This window comes from Pezoporus wallicus, unplaced genomic scaffold (genome assembly GCF_028554395.1).
Source record: "Pezoporus wallicus isolate ANWC-B61680 ecotype Strahan unplaced genomic scaffold, APGP_CSIRO_Pwel_v1 contig_6814, whole genome shotgun sequence".
Lineage (NCBI taxonomy): Eukaryota > Metazoa > Chordata > Aves > Psittaciformes > Psittacidae > Pezoporus > Pezoporus wallicus.
Window position 1 is genome coordinate 1,237,048 of NW_026639755.1, and position 22,548 is coordinate 1,259,595.

Below are 22,548 nucleotides of genomic sequence, written 5' to 3' on the forward strand. Positions count from 1 at the left end.
ACATCCATTGAGTTGGCTTCCACAATTTAGGGCTGTTGTGAAATGGGGGCTTCCTCCACTCATGGGCAGTAGCAAAAAAAGCAGTATTATGGGGAAAGCAACCCAAACCAAAGCACGAGCCTGTACTAACACAGGCCACTGTTCAGGCGTGGGTGGTTTTTGGCATTTCTGCTTCTCTTTTCTCTCTCTGAGCCTCCCGGGGCTCTCGGGACCATTCTCTCCAGCCCATTTCACTACCATTTCCTCTAGTCATCAGGAGGTGGCTGCGGCTGCCAGCTGATGACTCAGGGATGCATTACTCAGCAGTGATCTGTTCTGTGCTCCAACCTGAGCAGCTGGAGGGCAGGTATCAGATCAGGTCTGCTGGGGTGAAAGAAACCTCAGGTTTCCTCTGCAGCTGCCAGCCATGGCTTATTTCGTCATCTCCCTGCAGTGATGGAAGACGCTGACATTATGATTCTCCTCCTGTTTCCTTCCCACACCCACACTGATAGTATAATTTGCTATTCCTTCCTCCAGCACCATTAGAAGAACCAGTCTTTCCTCTGCCACAATATCTAGTATCGTTATCAAGTCATCTCATTTCACAATGACTGCAACTTTTACCCTGTCCTCAGCAACCACTTCACTACTAGTTAATCTGAAAGGAGGCTGTTAGAACATCTTCCTTGTTTGATCAGCTTCAAGGCTGTAAACACTTGATCCCAAATATGGGATAACAACATAATAACAACATAAAAGACACAGAAATGTGTTGCATGAAGAAGACATTGCATCAAGACATTGTGCCATTATCAGAGGGTTGTTAAATTAAGTGACAAATTAAGTGTGTACAGATAGGTTTAGATATGTTGCACTCAGCAGTCCTAAGGAAACCTGACGAGATCTTTGCTTGTTCATTTTTAATACAACTTAGGGAACTTAAAATCCAGCAGTCTCAGATTGTGTTCGTATCACAGAAAGGGCCAGCAGGATAGGACAGATAAGATAGCCATGGTCCTAGGCAAACTAACGGAGAAGCTGGGACAACATTCAGTCAAGGGCTGAACACTGCACACTATAGGAGTATCACTGGTGCTAGTCAACATGGTTTATAGACAAGAGAACTAAAAAAAAACATTAATCTGTTTTAAATCCTGGGCTGCATCCAAAGGAGCGTGACCAGCAGGTCGAAGGAGGTGATCCTGCCCCTCTACTCTGCTCTCGTGATGACACGCGGATTGACTCCACAACTCATCAGAGTTGTAAAGGAGGTATGCTTTATTCAGCGCTGAGGCGCATGGGGGTTGCTCCTCCAAAAGCATGCGCACCCCCTTTGTCACTCAGTTCGTTTATATTACATATAATGATTACCTGAACATGAGATGGCTTCACGCCTAATACATATGCAAAACCTATTCCTGTCTAGTATTATAATTAGTTTTCTGGTATTCATCCCATTGGTGCGCCTATGCAGTGCCTCCTGGTGGTGGTCGTTAGGGGGTCGTGAGGATGAAGGCCTGTAGTTCCTCTTCATCACTGCGAGTAACCTCTTGCTTTCACGCAGACTCAATAGGATTTCGGCCCCTGTCCAAACCTCAGGTTCAGTACAAGCCGGTTTTATGTATCTTAAAGCAGAAACTTGTCAAGTTTGCAAATTTTGTTACTCTGGCTATCTTTTGTTCCTTTTCTTTCTAAAGATAACTGTTTGAACAAGAATGTCGTAAATATTAAGTTATGAATCTTATCTACTACAGTTCTGCCTAGCAGCTGTAACTCCTACAATTCTGCTTTACCATTCTAGCAACATTGACTCCTACGGTTCTGCTTCACTAAGAACAGTGACTGTTAAGCAAGCAGGCACAATGTTAACCCTTTATTTCCTGGTATCAGTGAGACCTCACTTGGAGTATTGTGTGCAGTTCTGGTGTCCTCAACATCAAAAGGACAGGAACTGTTGGAACAAGTCCAGAGGAGACCACAAGGATGATCAGGGGACTGGAGCACCTCCTGTATGAAGACAGGCTGAGAAAGTTGGGGCTGTTCAGCCTGGAGAAGGCTGTGTGGAGACCTCATAGCAGCCTTCCAGTATCGGAAGAGGGCCTATAGGGATGCTGGGGAGGGACTCTTCATTAGGGACTGTAGTGACAGGACAAGGGGTAGTGGGTTAAAACTTAAAACAGGGGAAGTTTAGATTGGATATAAGGAGGAAATTCTTTCCTGTAAGGGTGGTGAGGCACAGGAATGGGTTGTCCAGGGAGGTTGTGAATGCTCCATCCCTGGCAATGTTCAAGGCCAGGTTGGACAGAGCCTTGGGTGAGATGGTTTAGTGTGAGGTGTCCCTGCCCATGGCAGGGGGGTTGGAACTTGATGATCTTAAGGTCCTTTCCAACCCTAACTATTCTATGATTCTAATTCTTTGAGGAGCTTACAAATCACTTTGACAACAGCAATCATGCAGATACCATCGACGCCCAAGGAGCTTCATGTAGGACTCCAACAACGTCCTTATTTCAAAGCCTGCTTTCTGCAGGCACAGTGAATCAATGCAGGCAGGCACCAGGGGAAAGCCCGGCTGTGTCGCGTTATTTCCATTAAGACCTTCCCGAATATCCCTGAGCTGCTCAGCAAGTTCACCGGTGATCGGAAGGGAAAACCCTGACCCCCTGAAGGCAGCCAGCGGCCCGGCAAAGGTCTGGTGGCCACGGCCGGTCACAGCAGGCTCCATCAGGAGGTGAACCTCAAGGTTTTGAGCTGGCAGAGCTGGGAACACAAAGCGTGGGGTGGGGAAAGAGGCTGCTTCCCAGACAACTGGCTTGGAAAGCACGGGGCGTATGAGGTGGCAAGCGGCAGGAGAAAGGAGAGAAAAGAAGGAAAGAGGGAAAGAAGAAAGAGAAGAGGGAGAGGACAAAGCGGGCTGTTGGGTCCCCCCCGCTCTGATCTATTCGTCCCGTCCGTGATGGAGAGGCCCCGGGCTCTGCCCTCACTCCGCGGCCCCGCCGCCTCTCGCAGAGCCGCCATTGCACGACGCTCCCCCTCCCCACAACCGTCGCCCCTAGCAACGGGGCAGCCCCGCGCCCAACGGCCGGTGGTGGCGCGATGCTCGGCCCAGCGGCTCCGCGGCGGCGGCCGCGCTGCCGCCATGGCGTCCGGGCCGCGCTGCCCGGTGTGCCACCAGCCCTGGGTGTCTCCGCGGCTGCTGCCCTGCCTGCACTCGCTGTGCTCGCCCTGCCTGCGGCGGCTCGGCACGCTGGCGGAACCCGGCCGCGCCGCCGCCCGCTCCGTCCTCTGCCCGGTGTGCGACGCCGAGGTGTCGCTGCCGCCCGGCGGCGTCGGGCAGCTCACCCCCGACTACCTGGCCCTGAGCCGCGGCGGGGCGGCGGCGGCGGCGGCAACGGCGAGCTGCGACCTGTGCGTGGACGGTGCGGCCGTGAGGCGGTGCCTGACGTGCGGGGCTGACCTCTGCCACTTCTGCTGCCAGGCACACAGGTGAGCGGGCGCGGAGGTGCTCGGGGCCCTGCGGAGGAGGCCAGACAGCCGCCGTGTCGTGGTGTTCGTTCAGTCCCCTTGTTCGTTCATCCTTGCCGGAGGATGCTCTCTGTGTTCATAACAGGGACAGGCATGCTGCTGAGCAGTGGGTTGGTCATCCCTGCTCAGGTGAAGCCATTAAGGCCAAAATCAGGCCGCTCTCTGCATGTGGGGGTGTCCACGACCATCGGTGGGTGGGGAGACTCGCAGTGCTCCCACAGGTATAGGGTGTAGACAGAGTGCCTCGCATGCTGTGCTGACCTGCTTTGGAGAAGGCACATCTCCCAGGGGAAAATGGGGAAGTTCAGCTGCTGGGCTGCCCTTCTCCACTTCCAAAAACGTTTACGGTGTGTATGTGCAAATGCGCCCTCAGGAGAAGCGAAAGGAGATAGCTGGAAGTCCTGACGCTAGCCTGCCTACTGTGGGTGCTACCTCCTGATGATCGACCCGTGTGTTTGCCTGTTAACTGGTGTGTGCATGTGTCTTGTGTGCATCTTCAAGGCAAGTGCCAGCAGGATGGTGCCAGACTCTTCTCGGTGGTGCCCAGCGACAGGACAAGGAGCAGTGGCCATAAACTAGACCACAAGTTTCACCTCAACATGAGGAAGAACTTCTTTACGCTGAGGATGTGAGAGCACTGGGACAGGCTGCCGAGGGGGTTGTGGAGTCTGCCTCTTTGGAGACATTTAAACCCCACCATGGACATGTTCCTGTGTGAGCTGCTCTGGGTGGCCCTGCCTTGGCAGGGGGTTGGACCTGCCGGAGGTTCCTTCCAACCCTGATGATTCTGAGTCTGTGTTTCAGCGCTTCTGTGGGGCCAGGAGCTGTAGCAGTGTGCCTGATGGTGTGGGGTTTAGTTCTCTTGGAATATGGGAAAACTGAAGAAGTGGCAGCTGTGTAGAGGGAGACACATCAGTAAGGTGGGAAGCAGAGATGACTGCAGCAGAGGTAGGAGTTGAAGAGGAGGCGGCCACAGTGGCTGTGAGCACAGCAGAGGACAGGCAGCACTAAGGAAGAAAAGTGTTAACAAGTCTGAATGGCCTTCTGAAGCAAGGAGGTCACAGGCAGGGTCGGCGGCACTAGCCAGGGAAGCCTCAGCCTGGGTTAATCAGCTCAGCCCATTCCATCCACGTTTGCTGCTCCTTTCCGCTTGATTAGCAAATCCTTTCCCCACAAAGACCTGGGACATACTCCTCACTGCCCTGCCCTCCCTGCAGACATGGTGCCTTGGTGAAGTGGCTGAGATTCTTAGTTACCTTTCCGCCCCAGGCTGTAATTTTCAGCATACCATTCAGATTAGATAGTGCTTCATACCCCAGCAAGTGCTGACGAGTGATAAACTGAGACCCTGAATAGCAACAGGCTGCTGCATAGACAGAAATAACTGCAGGAGGTGTAAAGCAGTAGAAGAATTGGCCCCAGAACCAGCTTCCTTATTTACTGCTACCATTTTCACCCTGCTAGCATCTGCGGACTTGCACCTGATTCAGTTGATGGTTAGAGCAGAATGTGGACCAAGAAGACACATTTTGAAATGATTCCTTGGTGTGTCGGGAAGTATTTGAGTGCCACTGTTGTGCTCCTTGGGAATAAGTGGGAGGGGTCTTAGGCTGGAGTCAGGGAAGTGGGAATGTGAAGGGTGTTATACAGATATTGCTGGAAGGCTTTGAAAAAGTGCTGGGCCCCAAAGGAGATGAGTGAGAAGTGAAAGGAGTCGCAAAAGGGCTGTGTCCTGCCCTGCGATGAGGTTGCTTTGTGTTGCCAGAGTAACTCTATAGAGCTTGATCCTCAGAGTACTTCCTTATGGCTTGGAGCTCCAGAAGTCACCAGTGCAGGAGACAAGGAAGGAGAGAAGGTGTTTACATCCTTCGCAATAACTAGTTCACTGAGTCCAAAATAGCATAAAGTGGAAATATCCTAATGCTGCCTTGTGACCAGGTGGATGTCTGGGTCATATCAGGTTCTTTGTGTCCCGTCATTGGCCTCCTCTGTACAGGAGCTAACCTGGCAGCCAGAAGGAAATGAAGTTTGGCTTTGGGCATGTTAAATGTTTTACCACAGACTGTGTTCTGGCAGTGGCCTAAAATGGATTTTCCCCTGAGGAATGTTAGAGCTCATTTGCCTCAGCAAATTCAAAGCTGGTGAAAATCACAGGCTAAAGAGCCTGGCACCTCCTGTTCCTCTGCAGATGTGACTGTCAGTGACCAGTTCTATGCTGAGACACCTCCTGCCAGCTCTCAGTTTGCAGGGCTCAGCACCCTCCTGCTGGCACAGTGGGCTCTGGGGGTCTTTCCAAGTATCCCACTTCTGCCAGGCTTCATGAAGGCGCCGCTGGTAGACCGCCCTGACAGCCCATTCCCTGCTCTGTGTGTGGCCATGGTGGGGCATGACGTTCTTGTGTTTGAAAACAGTGCTGACTGCATGCAGGGAGCTCGAGAGCAGCCTCTAATGAGCTGCTTGCACGTGCTGTCCTCTTCTGTGTGGAGCCTTGTCCTCGGGAGACACAAAGTCCCTTCATGCAGAGTGGATTTCGAGTGGAGACAGGAGGGAGCAGCTCACACTGATGTTTGTATTCCATATCCAGCATGCATAAAGTGATGTGTGGTTGCTCTCTTCTAGGAGACAGAAGAAGACAGCCTCTCACACCGTGACAGAGCTAGAGAACAGCAAAGATTGCAACCAGGCTGGGGAGCCTCTCCTCTGCCCTTCCCATCCCACAGAAGAGCTGAGGCTGTTCTGCGAGCAGTGCGACCAGCCAGTGTGCCAGCACTGCGTTGTGGGCAGACACCGACAGCACCCCTGTGACTTCACTGGCAATGTCATCCACAAGCATGGGGATGCCCTACGTGAGCTGCTGAAGAGCACCCAGCAGCACATGGGCACCCTGGAGAGTGCGCTGAGCCAGATTGATGCCACGGGCAGTGCTGTCCACAGTCGCGCAGAGGCTGTGGCCATGGAGATCTGTCTCTTTGCCAGTGGCTATGTGAAGGCCATTGAAGAGCACCGGGACCGGCTGCTGAAGCAGCTGGAGGACTTGAAGATGCAGAAGGTAAACCTGCTGCGCTTGCAGAAGGCACAGCTGCAGCAGCTGCTGCTGGACATGAGGACAGGCGTAGGGTTCACAGAGCACTTGCTGGCGAGCGGCTCAGACCTGGAGATCCTCATCACCAAAGGAGTGGTGGCAAGCCGGCTGGCAAAGCTGAACAGAGTTGCTTACAACACCCACCCCAACATGGATGACGGGATCCAGTTCTCTCCCCAGGAGAAGGCAGGGCAGTGTTGCGGCTATGAAGTTTTTGGGGCCATTCTCAATAAAGCAGTTGATCCAGCCAGATGTACCCTGCATGGGGAAGGTAATGGGGAGCTGTACAACGGCTGAATGGGAACGCAGCACTCCCTGAAGTCATCTCTCTGTTCTCTGTACCTATGTGGTGTGCAGCTTAGGCACTGTGGGCTCCTTGCTGTCCAGGGGCAGAGGTAGAGCTCTGCCAGAGGTTGCTTTGCTTGCTGAGGGTCTATGGAATGGGGCAGGGAGGCAGAGGCCTATCCCCATCCAGATGTACAGAGCATGTTGGAGCTGCCCTCTGCAATATCACTGACCTCAGCATGGGGCTCAGGTGTGAGGAGAGCAACCCTTAGGACAAATACCAGAGCTTATTTGGGATGGGAATGGTGCCTACAGTGTCAGTTCTTCTTGTCTCCTGTTCTGCAGCGTGGGCCCCTGCAGATACCCAATCTGGCTGAGCAAATAGTTTCATTTCCCTTACTGCTTCTGCTGGAATTGCCATGGGAATAACTGGCATTGATGGTTTCATGGATATTTGCTTATTAAGGACCTGCGGCAGTGCCAGCAAACAGATAACGTTCAGACCAGCCCACAGAGCAGAGCCATCACTGGCCAAGCAGATGAGGCAGACCCAGGGCTTGTTTGTTCTCTTCCCTACCAAACTGTAGGTTCTGAGGTCTCGGGGGCTCTACGCTGCACAGTGGGGCTGTTCCTTCTCCCTCCTGGTTGCATTGTGCACCTTAAGACCTGGGAAGATGCCAGCTGGGCTTGGAGGGGGCAGGAAGACCACCCAGGACCATAGAGACCTGAGCTAAGCCTGCCTGACATCTCTGTGCCTATGGCTGTCGACTCTCCTGATCCCCACTCATATATTTACTTTTCCCTTTGAGTGGAAGGAGCTGTGCACCCCAGCAGCAAGGTCCTGACTGTGCTCTGATGGGACCACAGCACTGCCAAATAGGTGGGAGGTGGCAGTCATGGCTGGAGTGAATCCTTTCTGGTCCTGTTCTTCTGCCTTGCAGATCTCCATAGTGCCCATCAGAACCAGCTGACTGGCTTCACCCTGCTCTGCAATGACACCATGGGGGAGCGGATGGAGCGAGGAGGAGAGGCTGTGCAGGTCACCATCACCCACAAGGACAAGAAGGACTGGTGGGTATTTCACCTGAGAACTCCCTGGTTCTTTGCCTTTCTGCCTCCCTTATCCTGGCTGCCTCTGTGCAGGTGGGAGAACATGCTTCAGCATGTGGGTCAGAATCTGTTGCAAAGGGCACTACTCTTCTTTACACTGGTATAGCAGTGTTTCTTACTGGTTGTATTTTACTATGTGGAGCTTGACAGTGTTGGCTTAGGTATGTGTTGAGTCTTTGAGTGATGTGAGACATAAAGAATTCAACTCTCAGTGGGTATTAGATATTGTCAGAATGAGCTGTTGCTCCTTCCCCTCCCTAGCAGCAGACATCCAGGACTCCTGCTTTTGTTAACACCTAATGAACATAAAACATCACAACCCCAGAATGACTGTCCCAGGTAGGACAGTCCACCAAGGCCAGGAGCCTCTGGCAAGTGATGGAAATGCCTAGTTCATGTTCTGGAGAAAGACTGTGCTGGGACTTTGTTGTGCTTTCTCCTGCTGTTGCAAGCATTGGGCACGTCAACATGTTTGGAGGTTTTCTAGCAGAGGCAGGGAAGACTGCCCTTGAGTTCTTTAGTGTTTCCACAGGGAAATTACCGTGAACAATGGTAACAAATGATTTGTAACTGCTTCCAGGCTGCACTTGTTACTATAAAGCAGACAGGAACAGATACAGAGCCACCAACAGGAGAACCAACATGGACTCACTCTAACAGCTCCAAGTCCTCTGGTGCTGGGGGCCCCAGAGCTGAGTGCAGGACTGCAGGGGAGGTCTCATAAGAGCAGAGTAGAGGGGAAGAATCCCCTCCCTCCACCTTCTGCTCACAGTCCTTTTGATGCAGCCCAGCACATGGTGGGGGTTTCTGGGCTCAAGCGCACACTGAAGCCGGCTCATGTTCAGTTTCTTGTCAGCAAACACCCCCAAGTCCTCCTCAGGGCTGCTCTCAATCCATACTCCACCCAGCCTGTGTCTGGGATTGCCCCGACCCAGGGGCAGGACCTTGTGCTTGGCTTTGTTGTACTTAATGAGGTTTGCATTGGCGCCTCTCAAGCATGTCAGGGTCTCTCTGGATCCCATCCCTTCCCTCCAGCGTGTCAAGGTTCACAGACAAGATAAGAAGGTGTGCACACGAGGATTGTGCCTTATGGGTTGCTGTGGTGGCATTAACTCAGTTCCTTGTTCTTGCGTGCACGCAGTTGCTCCATTTGTTGCTGGAAGCTGTCTGGGTTTGGGTTGAGGCACAGCAGCGACAGATGAGTGTGAAGTATGACCACACAGTTCATGGCAGGATATGATGCAGGCAGCTCTATTGATGTGAAATGATGAGGGGTGGGGAGTACAGTCTGCAATATTCTAAACTGTCATAAAGCACCAGACTAGTTAGTGGGGATTATGAAGAACACCTTCCTCTATGCAGAGCTGCCTGGTAATTGGCTGTGGAAAGCTGTTTCCATCTCTGAAGCAGGCAGCCTGTCCCTGAATAACTAGCTGATTCTGCTTTCTCCCTGGCACCCTGTCCACCAGAGTGTGTTCTTGTGGAACACAGTGAGCTTCGCTTTGGAGAGTTCACCAGCAGGGACCTACAACTCCTCAGAGTCAATGTGGCTGGGACAGTGGTTGAAGTGATTCAAACCTGCCCTGTTTATGTCCCGTCTTCTTCACAGGGTCTTCTGGAGGTAACTGCTCTCTGAGACTGTGAATTCACCCCATTTCTGAGGGCTCTTATCTGACAGGATAATCTGACCTGCAAGTGTCTCTCATCTGCTCTTTTCAGGGCTCAGGGTTGCTGCAGATTCTGCATGCAGATTCATGCTGTGCAGCTAGCTTTGTGTGACTTCCTCTGCATGGTTGTTGCAGCTCCTAGTAGCAGGAGTAGTAGCATGTATAAGCAACTCTGTGCTTGAGCATTGCTCATGCATCCTGTTAAGCTTGCTTGAGACCCACAAGGCTGAGGGTAAGGAGCTGACCACACATCTAGGCCAAACAGTGGTTCACATGGAGAGCAATATTTTGCCAGTCACTGACCTCTTGGACTTCTTTCTTCATAGTACAGTCAAGCCAACAGTGTGTGATAATGGTGACGGGACCTACCATGTATCCTACAGCCCTGAGGAGCCAGGCGTGTACGCCGTCTGTGTCTGTGTGAAAGGGCAACATGTACAGGTAGCATTTCTTGTTTCTCTTGCACTGCTGCTGCTTTACCTGCTTTTCTTTTTTACGTGTTTGCTTTCAGTCTTTCTAAAAGGAATACCTCTACCTGAGACACCATCTGATAGCATGCACTGCAGCAGCCTTTCTGCTTGCTTGTCCTCCACAGGGCTCTCCATTCACTGTGATGGTGAAGGGCAAGTTCCGTGAGCACCAAGGTGTGTTTCACTGCTGCACGTTCTGCTCCAGCGGAGGGCAGAAGTCTGCTCGCTGTGCCTGTGGCGGGACCATGCCAGGTGGGTGCTCAGCTTTCCCCACACTGCTTTCATCAGAATACATTGCATTTGGTCCTCCACAGTGTAAGATACTGTAGCCCAGCTCTTGCCTTGCACATGCCTCGGATCTGTGGTAACCTTTATGTACATATGTTCTGGTAGGATGCAACTGCAGCAGTGAGGAATTCAGTAGGATGCAGTAAAGGTCTTTGCAGCACACCCCATAAACAGAGACCTGAGCTAACTGTGCAGGAGATGAGCAGCACACCTCTGTCTTTCAGCCCATCTCAGTGAGGCTAAGCAGCACTATGTCTATACTGTTCCTGTGCTGGTATGTCGGAGAAGCCTCACTCCTTGTTCAGGATGAGAGTTCAACTCTCTTACTTGTTTAATCCCAATCAGCTTCCGTGTCCTTAACCTGTGTGTTTTGCATGGTTTTAGTATGGAACTGACCTCTTCCTTTTACCGTGCTTAATCTGTGTCTAGCTCTGGCCATAGCCATTAGCAGCTGGGATGGGGTTCTGCAGGCCTCTGTCTTGCATCACTCAACAGGCAGTGGGACAGAAATCTTAATCTTTCCCCAGCTATTGGAACAGGGAGGTTCTCCTCAGTTTTTCTCCTTTCTTTTTGGGGCCCTGGTACTTTTTTCCTTGAATATGCCATACTTTCATCAGCACGTGCATCCCCATCTTAGAGAAGTGTTGAGGCTGAAGCACTGTCTGAAAGCCTCTGATGCACTGGGATTTTCCGGCCCATTTTGGGCTGAGCTGATGGTACCTCTTCTCTTGCAGGTGGGTATCAGGGCTGTGGCCATGGACACAAAGGTCACCCTGGCTGCCCGCACTGGTCATGCTGTGGACAGGTGAAGAAGAGCTCAGAGTGTTTGGGTGGGCCACCCAGTGATGCCTTGCAGAGGAGCTTGCTCAGGACAGTGGCACTCTGAGCAGCCAGGTGAGCTCCTGCAGCCCGGGGCACTGCTGCTGCCTCTGCATGGTCATAGACCATGAGGATCCCCACCATCATTGCATAGCCTTGATGCCAGAGAACAACGTTGTGATGGGTGAGAGCTGGGAAAGGGGGATGAGGGAAAATAAAATTGTGCCTTATATTGCACCCAGGGGTGTGTGTGCAAAATTGTTTTGTGTCTGAACAGGAGCAGACTGGGAATTGTACTCGGAATCCTACATTTCTGAGGAGTCAGGCTCTAAGGGGAAACAGTCTGAGCAGTTACCTCACAGGAGGGTCAAGATACATCTCATTCCGCAGGATTGACAGTCTCTGTTGTCCCTCTTGAAGAGGCCGAAGCTGCTTGTTGGGGCACATTCCAAAGGGTTTGTGTTTGTGCCTTGAAAAGGTTTGGCAGCCTGAATATGGCTTCTGCCTTCCTCTTAGATATACGGCTGGATTCCAGCCTGGGATGTGTGCATTATACGCATATAGCAGAGTCACACTCCTGGGAGCTGCTGTTGTGTTTGCAGCTCTCATATTTTCTCCACATAAGATCCAGTCTCATTACACCCTCCCTGCAAAGTAGGAACAAGGTGGGTTAGTAATATATCTGAAGGAAATCCAAGGAAAACCCACAGCACTGATGGAAACAGGAATTAGAAAGTCATTCACCCAGTCTGCATGTTCTCCATGGAGACGGTGTGGGACATAACTCTGTTGGGGGTCATGCAGGAGCTGGGAGAGCACCCAGCTCACCGAGGGAAGATTTGGGCACAGTGTGAGCATCAGTAGGAGCCATAGGCACAAGTTTGCAGGTGTTTGTCCTGAACTGGAGCAACTAGGCAAGAACAGCAATAGATGGAATGCTTCAGAACTCCTGGATTTGGCTCGTGCAGTCTTGGCAGGGCTCTGTTTAGGAGAGCTTGTCCCGTTTCCATAGGAGAGAGGTGGGTATATCTCCTGGGCTTATGCATGCCCTGCCAGGCTGTAGTTGGGTAAAAGCAATTTGTGATGAGGGGGAAGAGGCACTTTCCAGGAAGGGCAACTGCTAACCTGCTGCTCTCCTGGGTGAAGCCTGGATACCTTCCTTTGTGAAATGCACCCGTGTCGAGACTGGGAATGCTACTGGCCAGGGTTAACCTTGCTAGTAGGTGAGTGTTGCTTGGGGCTCCTAATACTGCCTGGGGAGCTGGGGACAAAGGTCTGACTGTTGGTCACTTGGGGAGAAGAATGCTGCTCCAGTGTCAACAGTAAGGACTCATTCTTGCTTTGTGGCTGAAGGTGGCTGGCTTATAAATAGTAGAAACATGTGCTGTCTGCTTGCTCCCACCTAGAAGACTCATTTGTTGTTTGTTGTTGCAAAGCCGGTTTTGGAACCTCTTGTGCCCAGCAAAGGAGATATATATCCTTATGCAAATGCTATTTATAGCTTTCCATTAATCATCCAGAAAGGGCTGTCAAACAAACGGGAGAAGGTTGGGCAGTTTAACTCTCCAGGTTAGGCAATAGTGTTCTGAAGTGCTGACTCTGACTTTTCAAAGTGAAAGTTGAATGGGAGTAAACCTTTAATGGAACAAACAAGAACTCATTCTTCTCCTTGCTATGTGTGTAGTCAGTGCTCAGTACAGAATGGGATGTAACTTGAAATGCCTCATTTTCTGCGTCTTTCTGTTTCTTGCCCCCCACATGTGCGGTGTTCTTTCTTGGAGCTCCCATGCTGTATTGCAGAGGGAACATGTAAGAATAGCACTACCTTCTAGTGCATTCTTTCTGTCTAAAAACATCTTAGCTCAGACAGGGGAATGTGTTTTCCATCTATGTGAGGCATCCCTTACACACCTTGGTGCTGACATTGACCAAGGAGCTCTTTGTGAGAAATACACCAGCAAACATAGAAACCCTTCAGGGAGCCGAGGTCAACTTGTGCTGAGCCCTGTGTTTGACATGAGAAGAGCAGTTTCAGACAGCATGGGCTACTAATCCTGCCAGGGCCAGTCTCTTGGATGATTTTTGTTAGACTTGAAGGCTCAGGCAGTCCCAGGGGTATATAGGACTGACTGGCTACCGCTGTGTTTGTGCTGCACACAAGGACAGCTTGCAGAACCGCATGCAGATGTGACCTAGACACTTTGTGGGGTTAGGTGCGAGTGTCTTCCCATAATTTGCAAGCAGACTTTGCCCTCAGTGTTCATTGCTCAGAATGGTTTGCCAAATGAATATATCCTGCTAATGTGCTGGATTCTCGCTTCCAGTGCTTGGTTGATAACGGCCTTGGGCAGGCAGTGGGTATGGAAGTGCTGTTAGTCTGCTGAGCTATGTGGTGTTGTTTCTGACCAGCTGGTCCTTGAGATAACTAAGGTGTTTTCAAGACAGACAGGCAGTGCTGACAGAACTGCACCTATTGATGTTTTTCTATTAACTATTTCCATTAACTATTGATAACTATTGGTAACTATTGATGTTTTTCGCAGGAGAAAAGCTCCCTCTGATAAATCTGCCTGTCTCCAAAGCTTGGGAAATAAAAATAAAATGGGGATGAACATGAGGAGGGGCTCTGGGAGGCAGAAAAGAAGGACTTACTCCCTAGAGTAAGGAAAAACACAGCAAGAACAAGAGACTGTGGAAGACCTGGAAGGGGCCCTGGAGCCTGGAAAGCTCCATGTCAGGTGCCTCTGGAGCTGGGTGTCATTCTAGGTATCTCTCCCTTCTCAGAGGAGGCAAAACACGCTGGTGACGCACTGTGCTTGTAGCTCTGTGAGTGAGTGCCTGCTTGTCCCCAGAAGATCGCAGGAGCAGTGCAGAAGCTGGCTCAGCAGGGCTTCTTGGCCTTCCCATGGCAGGTGATTCACAAGGGGTGCACCGTTTGGAATGCAGTGTCAAGCCAGATCCCAGCAGTGGCACTCTGCCCCTAGAATTAGCTGCCCACCAAACCATGAGGTGTGTCATTTCTGTGTTAAATCAGACACGTTTCTTTAGGTGTGGGAGGTCTCTCTTGTTGCCCCAGTGACTAACCAAACCTCTGCTTTTGACTGCCCTGGTCGGGGGGAGCTGAGATTCCCATTGCTTCCTCATTCCTGAGAGTTCACTGCTTGGGCTCACCACTCCTTAGCTGAGTTCAGTTATTTAAGCAGGACAGCCTGGGAGACTGTGTCATGTGAAGGAGAGGAGCCGTGCTGAACAGCGTGGGACCTTTGGGCACCTGGTGTGTGGCTTGTCTTCATAGATGAGGTGGCCATGGCATCCCAAGGCCAGGTTGTTTTCTGGAGGTATGGTATTACCTGTGTCTGCTTTGGGAGAGAGGAGGGAGGGAATTGCATTTTCTAGACTCCTTGTCTGTCTCACCCTGCTATCAGGAGCTTTCAAGACAGCAGTTCTTTACAGCTTGCCTCATACTGTGCTCACCCAAGATACCTGAACACCATTATGGCTTCTTTTATACAGTCAGTAAGGCCATATAGCTATCAGAACCCTGTGTGCAGGCCATCAACTGCAGCCAGGATGGAGATGTGTGTCCTAGAAATTGCGTGGCTATATTCCACTACCTTGGGTTTGAATGCTGTGGTAGGTCAGGGTATTAATGGCTTGAGAAAAGCTCTGTGTTCCTGCTGTTGTAGGTTGGGATATCAATGTGTGGGTCAGGAGTAAGAGCTGGGAAGATGTGCAAGCTGGTTTGTGCCTCTCATTTGAATGAGCCTGCTTCCTTTGGATCTATTGACCAAGCCCTGGTGAGCTACAGTCAGAAAAAGAAATATCAGGGGAAGGCCATAAAAATATCTGCCTCATATCCTTATCTCCTGACTCATTGAAAATAACCCCCACCGGATGGGTAAAGTGGCAAACTTGCTTCAGCCTCCAATGAACAGATCAAGTTTGCATCTAACCTTGACTGCTTGAACAGACACACCAACAAGCTGTTTCCTTCATCCCAAGCGGGGCTGTTTCTGGGATGGATGGAGGCAGAAGCTCCAGCAAGGTGTGTGGAACACCCCTGCTTGTGCTCATTCTGTCAGGAAGGTTTCAGCTGTGATGAGCATCCATCTCATCTGAGCTCAACAGCAGTGGGGAGAAGGACAGTGCACGTGAACAGAAGAGACCTCTCATGCGTGAGCTGTGCTCCAGCTTTCTCACACAGAGCATCAAGGAAGATCTAAATAGAACTAAATAGTGATATTATCTGCACCCTTTCACTGAGGAGAGTGAGATCACCAGTAGGCATAATGTAACACGGTGTGACTATTCACTGGGCATCGTATTCCTCATGCAGCTGGGATGCATGCAATAACCAGCTCTGTTGTTCCCAAGAGGCAGCCCAGCTGCTTTTGCCAGGGATATGCACCAAGAACCAGCCCCTGGCTCTGTCAGCACCTCTGTCCACTGTGAGTGGTGCACAACCAGACAGCAGCTGGTCACAGAAAGCAGTGGGGTCCTGCAGACCAAACCAAACCAACCCAACCTAAATACCCCCCCCCCCAAACACTAAACAAGATAAAGCTGGAGTGCTGAGAACAGCTGAGCTCTGCCATCATTAACTGCTCACTGGAATGGAAATCCTTCTTCTTGGGTTTCCTCTGCCATGTTATTTCTTTTCCATGGTAAGCTTTGATAAAAGGAGGAAGGTAGGGGACCTTTAATCTCTTCCTTACAGGTTTTTTGGTCTTCACACCTCCAAACCCATTCCTGAGGCAAAGCTTACTCTGAGTGGAGCTAGAGATGAGGGGGATTATGCTTCTGCCGCCTGTCACAGCAGGGTGACGAGCCTCTTTGTCCCTGGGCTGTGCTTGGCAGCATTCAGGTGGGGAATGAATGAATTTCATGCCCAACTCTGGCTGATGAGGAATGGGACCATGGAAAAGAGGATAGGATGCATGGAGCAGCATCCCACAGGCTGCCGAAGCGGTGCTGGGAACTGAGGGTAGCAGCAGGGCTCCAGCTCGTGCAGCCCCAGCCGTCTGCATCCGTCTGTACCATGCCTCTGAAACGCTGGAAGTATGATGCTGATGCATGGGAAATTGCTGTTTACTTGAACTGCTGGACCAGCCCATTGCAAAACAGCTCCTGTCAGCATGTGGCTGGGTTGCCAGCACCCTCTTGTTCACCCTGTGCTCCACTCAGTACCTATGGGTGGCTCACAGGCAAATTCAGACCCCTTTGGTTCTTGGCTCTTGCAGTGTCTGCAGAGGACACTCCAAAGGGTCTGATTTCCCCTCATCCCTGGTGAGGGGTGCTGAAGGGGATGGTGACACCTGTGCACCCAGAACTGACATCAGCCCTGTTGCTGTCCTGAGCCAGGATGTGGAAGCAGCTCTCCAGATGCAGAGCTAGCACGGCTTTGCAGCTACAGGGGCACATGATGCCTATAGCCATGGGGGACAAAAGCGTTGGTGCTAGCCCGTTTGTGCTGGTCTGTGTTTGTCTGTGAGCAAGATGAAGATGGTTTTGCTCAGCAGAGGTGGTGGTCAGGCCAGAGGGTCCTTTGGAGCACCAGAGCCAAGTGTGGTGGCACTGAAGCACCCAGGGACTGCACAGGAAGCATCCTGGCTCCTGGTCTCCTACCATACCCTCTCTGGTATTCACTGATGCAATGCCTGCATCCCTCAGCTCCCAGCTATTTCCTCCTGCCCATTCCTGGGAAGGAGGATCTGAATCTAGAGGGGTGAAGGCAAGTCACAGCTTCTGTGTGTTAGCTCCATGCTTCCCAGGCGTGAGAGCTGGGGCTGTTCATGGCAACCTTGGCTGAGTTTATAGCAACTCTCTTGCCCTGGGATCGGCGCCGTAGAGCTCCTCAAGGAGGCGGATGTGATTCAGCACACGGAGGAGGCTTTGTGTCTTCCCCAGAACAGGAAAGCACATGGTTGTCCATGGGGATGGGTCACAGATGCCCAGTGCCTGCGGCTGGAGGTTGTCTAGGCCTTTCCTCCCTGGTATGGTGGGCTGTGACTGGGAGGCAGAGCACTGCTGTCCACCCTGGTGGCAAGCAAAGGCTGGTGAGATCAGGGGCTCTGAGGGCATCTATGCAGGGAGCACTTGATCCCTCCTCCTGAGCACGCTGGTGTGTGCAGACAGGGATTCCTCTGAGAACCCACTGCGGGCTTTAAGGATGAGGATGGAAGGGAGCCGGCGGGAGGGCAAGCAAGCCTTCTGCACCACCTCCGCTCCTCTCCATCCCCTCTTTCAACCTATCTTCCCTTTCTCCCTTCCCTGCTGCTCCCTGCAGGAGAGGTTTGCTCACATGGCTCCATTTCAGCCCTGTGATTGTGACATTTGCAGTGACTCCTCAGACATTGTGCAAGTGGCTGATGCAGGCACACAGTAACCATGGGAGGAGTTTGTGGTTGCACAGGCACGGATGGGCTCTCATGCGGAGGCTGCCAGATGTGTTGGGAAAGAGCGTGCTGCTGGCCCTGTTTCCAGCCTCCTCCTGCCCACTCCCTGGCTCACACTGGGTGTCTCCCGGGGTCAGAAGCCTGTCTCAGTGCTCTGCTCACCTCCCTGCACCAATGATCCCTCTCAAGTACCACCAGGGACTTGCTTATGCCCCAGGGATGCAGAAATGAGCATCCTGCATTGGGGCCAGCTACCTCCTCTCAAAGGCAAAGTATGGATCACCTCCTACAGCATGGTCCCACCTTTGATGGTGAGTGCTCCCCTGAATGTTCACCACTACTGTGGTCGTGGGCTTTGTCAGTCCACCTCGCTCAATGGCTGTGGCTTACCCATTTCAACCTCTTTCCTGCACCAGTGGTGTAAGTCGTGAAGGATGTTGGCTGCATGGTAATGTTGTCCTTTCTTTTTCCCCCATGTAGCTTGATTACAGTCATTGTCATTCTGGCTGTAGTGACTGTCCTGATCATCGGGTTTGGTGTCTCAGGTATGTGACTGCTCGGGTTTCTTGCTGTTACCTGTGGAATAATGAACATCTGCCCTGCCTCTGCCTCCATCCCTCCATCCTGTGCATGGGCTGAGGTGTGATCTTGTGTGAAAGTGCCACCTACAACCCTTGGCTTGCTTTATGAAGCTTGCACACCAGGTGGCTGAGTTAAGAGTGCACAGGCGACTTCCATTGTGGTCTTTCTCAACAAGGTATGGCTCCATCGCATCAAACCAGCAGGAGCTGTGCTCGCCCTGGAAACTGTGAGCTCTTGTGGGTTGTAAATAGTGCAGAGATTTATAGACACTGGCACAGGTTGCCCAGCGAAGCTGTGGCTGCCCCATCCCTGGCAGTGTCCAAGGCCAGGGTGGATGGGGCTTGGAGCAACCTGCTCTAGAGGAAGGTGTCCCTGCCTGTGGCAGGGGGTTGGAACTGGATGAGCTTTAAGGTCCCTTCCAACCCAAACCACTCCATGATGCTGCGTTAGCTGAAATGTCACTGGGCTTGGAGCCCTAAGCTTACACATACAGAGAGTCCTGCACATCCTGTGCTCCTTCTCCCAGAGAGGAGACAGTGGTATTTCTCGGGAAGTTGGGCAGCATCTGCCAGGATGGGGACATTCCCCTGCTCCCCCAGCAATGTGTTGCTTTGGCGTTAGCAGCCTCCTTGGGGTGTGCTGAGCAAGTACGTGTAGGGAAGGGTTGCACGGGAAAAAGGAGTCAGCTCTGGGAAAGAATTTATTCTGCAGCTTGCTGGTTAGGATTTGACTTGGGAAGTGTCCCCAGGGAAGGGAAATGCTGACTTTTCTTAAATGAGAGAAACTGGTTTGGATTCCAGTAAGAATGAAAGAGCAGCCTCTTGTTTCTCTGCCAGCATTACGCCCTGCAGTCACATTTATACTGCAGAGAGGGAGGTCCTGACTGAGAAAAGACACAAAAATCTCACTCTTTTGGAAGCTGCAAAGAGAAAAATCCCTGATATATGCAAACAAGCAAGAAAACAGCATGCAAAATCTTCTCAAATAAGAGGAGCTACTTTTTGAAGCATAGTGCTTGCTAAAGGAATGTTCCTGTGCTTCATTTTGGTATAGAAGCCATAGGAGGTGACCTCTGCTAGCGGCACTGGTACCTGCTGGTGGTGTCCTTGTCTGTCCAGCCTCGGGGCTGGCGCACGACAGCCTCAGGGTGGTCTGGCCTTTCTCTGCCCTTCCCACCTCACCTTCCTCACACCGCCTCGCTTTCCCCTTGCAGGACAGCGCTCCATTCGTGTGACAGCTCTCCCATCTCCGGGGATCATCGGCCAGCGCGGCGTCCTGGGCTGCGCTTTCCAGCCCGACATCCGGCTGGGCAGCATAGCGATCCGGTGGGACAAGGCGGGAGCAGCCGGGCTGGTTCATGAGTTCCGAGGTGGCCAGGACCAGCTGCAGGAGCAAGCTGCGCCGTTCCGGGGCCGCACGGCCCTGTTCATGGAGCAGGTGATGGGCGGCAATGCCTCCCTGGAACTGCGGGATGTGCGGCTCTCTGATGCCGGCGTTTACCGGTGCTCCGTCACCACGGCCAGCGGGAGCGGGGCAGCGCTGCTGCGCTACAGGACAGGAGGTGAGGGGTGCCAGGGATTCCATCCTGGGGCAAAGCACGTGTTGGTGTGGCTTGGCTGGACCCACGTGTAGTTATGCTGGTGCTGGCACCCCTCCGGCAGTCACCATCGGGCCCTGCGCTCCTGAGCAGGACTAGGGTAGTATTTTGGCTTTTACAGAAGTGGTCATGGCTTTACCTGCTCTTTTGACACCCTCGTTCCAGAAACTATTAGTATTGCAGTGCTCTCAGTTGTCCATAACTGACTACAAAGAGACCCTAAGAATGGGATTAGCTAGTTGAGCTTCTAAAGATCCTGATTTTATACGTGCTAGAGATAACACAATAGCTTTTTCTCTCTAGAATCAAGATATATATCCAGCCAGGAGAAGTGATGCACAGCAACAACTGTAGCCTATTTAATGCATGTTTTCTCTGTTTTACAAAGTATTCAGTTTAAAAAAAAAGTATTTAAACATGATGTATCAGAGTTATCTGAAATACTCCATATTTGCTAGCATTAAGAGTAATTTGCTAGCCTTGTTAGGATTAAACCACAAAACATGCCCAGGCACAGACAAATCTTCAATTGTGGATGCTCAATTCTCCTGAATCCGGTGGGTCTGGTCACTATGTTCAGTGCTGGCACAAAGCAATGTGTTCCCACTGACAGGAGGATGAAGCCAGGAGGGGGCTGGTTTCTGCTCCCAAGGAACAAGGGATAGGACAAGAGGAAACAGGCTCAAGCTGCAGCAGGGCAGGTTTAGATGGAGATGAGGAACAATTCCTTTCCCAGAGGGTGCTCAGGCACTGGAACAAGCTGCCTAGGGCAGTGCTGGAATCCCCATCCCTGGAAGTGTTCACACACTGTGGAGACGAGGCCCTCAGTGACATGGGTGAGTGGTGGCCTTGGCACTGCTGGGGAATGGTTGGATTTGATGAGCTTAAAGGTCTTTTCCAACCTAAATGGTTCTATGATCCCATGAAACCACAGGTGTTGGTCAGGCTCCTGTCAGCCTGTAGTCTCCAGCAGAGGTGAGTGGAGTTGTGCCAGCTGTGGCTTCTGCTTGGGGAAGCCGGGCCATTCAGCAGGCACAGGCAGTCTCAGGCTGCCCAGGTCTTGAGTCCAGGAGCTCTTGGGAAATGCTTGGTTTATTAGTCCAGGAACCAGCTTCTAACAGTTAAGTACAGTCATTCAAAGCCACTAAAGCCATGCCACAACCTCAGCAGGTCTCATCAAACTGCACTATCTTGTTCTAGGCGTCTCCAGGTCGATCCCATGCAGTTATCCCCTGTAGCCCAACCTGTACAATCCTTTGTGTTCGGTGTGGCTACGTGCGGTGCTGCAATGCTGAGCAGCGAGTAGCCCAGAAACACCTGGGACTGACCAGCAGGTGCAGGTGAGTGTTTCATGCCCAGTTCCTGGATATTTGCCTTTTTCCCTCCCAAAGCCTTCAGCACCCCCAGGGTCCACGTGGAAAGCAGCAGCAGTGGGGACACGGTGCAATGCGAAGCCCCGCGCTGGTTCCCTCAACCCACGGTGCGCTGGACAGCCTACAGCGATGCTGGGGAGTACCTGCCTCACGTGTCCAACACCAGCTATGAGCTGAACGCTGGAAGCATCACTCTGAAAGTGGTTTCCTTTCTGCACAACATCACTGCTAACACCACCTACACCTGCGTGATTGAAAACAGCATTGCCAAGGCTATAGGCGACATCAAAGTGACAGGTAAGGTTGAATGCCACGCAGATACCGTGAGCACTGGGGAGAAGAGTTTAAGCAGTGAGCCTGTGTGTGCTGGGGGTTCCTGCAGCACCTGTGTCAGTCAAGGAAGGGGCTGAAACCCATGGCTAATCCCTGGGATGAAGGAACAGGTCTGTGCTTGGTCCTGCTACATCAGATGTTCTTCATGGTAATAGTTGCTCCATCAGCACGGGGACAGAACTGCCCAGGAATGAGAGGGAAGGACACACCTGAAAAGAATGTATTCCTTTGAATGCTAATCCATCAAAAAGGCAGGATCTATCTTTATCAATCCTCAGAAAAATGGGCAGGATTGAATACCCTCATTTTGCCCTCCCTGCTGTGTTCCCCATTCTGGTAGCCTCTCACTATTCTTCTGCTACAGATTTCAACATTACAAGGGTGACCAACTTGCAGCTGGTTAACCTGGACACAGAGTCAGTGTCCTCTTCCCTTCCAAGCTGTCACTGGATGCTTCTGCTTCCCTTGTATCTGCTGTTGACATAAAGCCTCCATGAAACAATCAGAAACACAGCTGGATGTGGAGGTAAGCCTGGAAAGGGAAACATAATACATGCTTGGTATATGTAGACCTTCTTGCTGAGGTTGGTTACAGCAGCAGACCTATCTCAAGCCAGAATGGGAGATCATGTCTTTCCCCTGTGCCCACCATTTCCCCATCCCCAGCTTTAGGTGGGACACATTGCTTGTCCCTCCCACAGGCTCCCTAATGGCTTCTCCCATCACTGTCTGCAACCTTATAGCTTGCTCTCGTACACCATCAACTGTCACCTCTTACTTGTTCCCTCATTGTCTTTTTCTTCCCTCCTCAACCTGATAGACATCTGTCCTGCTGCTCTGTGCACCCTTGGGGCCTTGGTTACTGTTCAGGGCTGCGAGGCACTGTGGGCTTTTCTCTCACTCTTCTCATGAGGCTGCCGCAGTACAAGCTTTGCTTGCACCCATTTTACTCAGACAACTCTGCTGCACAGTGCAGTATCTTCAGGGAGTAATACCTACTATGAACACCTTTAATAGGGCTAGAGGGAGTTGCCATCCTG

At 51.7% G+C, this 22,548-nt stretch overlaps 2 protein-coding genes across 3 annotated transcripts in view; both read left to right on the top strand.

The window, feature by feature from the left end:
- LOC130602769 (tripartite motif-containing protein 45-like) overlaps positions 1–11,465 on the top strand; it is a 40,124-nt gene extending 28,659 nt beyond the window's left edge. The window contains exons 1-6 of one of the 2 annotated variants that reach the window (XM_057415978.1): positions 3,019–3,468; positions 6,127–6,860; positions 7,816–7,945; positions 9,978–10,092; positions 10,247–10,373; positions 11,144–11,465. In XM_057415978.1, the coding sequence (XP_057271961.1) occupies positions 3,122–3,468; positions 6,127–6,860; positions 7,816–7,945; positions 9,978–10,092; positions 10,247–10,373; positions 11,144–11,295 (1,605 nt within the window). In that variant the 5' untranslated portion in view covers positions 3,019–3,121 and the 3' untranslated portion in view covers positions 11,296–11,465. Of the gene's footprint in view, positions 1–3,018; positions 3,469–6,126; positions 6,861–7,815; positions 7,946–9,977; positions 10,093–10,246; positions 10,374–11,143 lie in introns of those variants that run through there. The other variant, XM_057415974.1, reaches the window with a different exon arrangement.
- Positions 11,466–17,998: 6,533 nt separating this feature from the next.
- VTCN1 (V-set domain containing T cell activation inhibitor 1) lies at positions 17,999–22,020 on the top strand. The gene is given in 5 exon segments (XM_057415947.1): positions 17,999–18,100; positions 18,102–18,168; positions 19,419–19,766; positions 21,194–21,472; positions 21,873–22,020. Coding segments are annotated over 5 exon segments (918 nt in total). The 3' UTR covers positions 21,995–22,020.
- Positions 22,021–22,548: the final 528 nt, after the last annotated feature.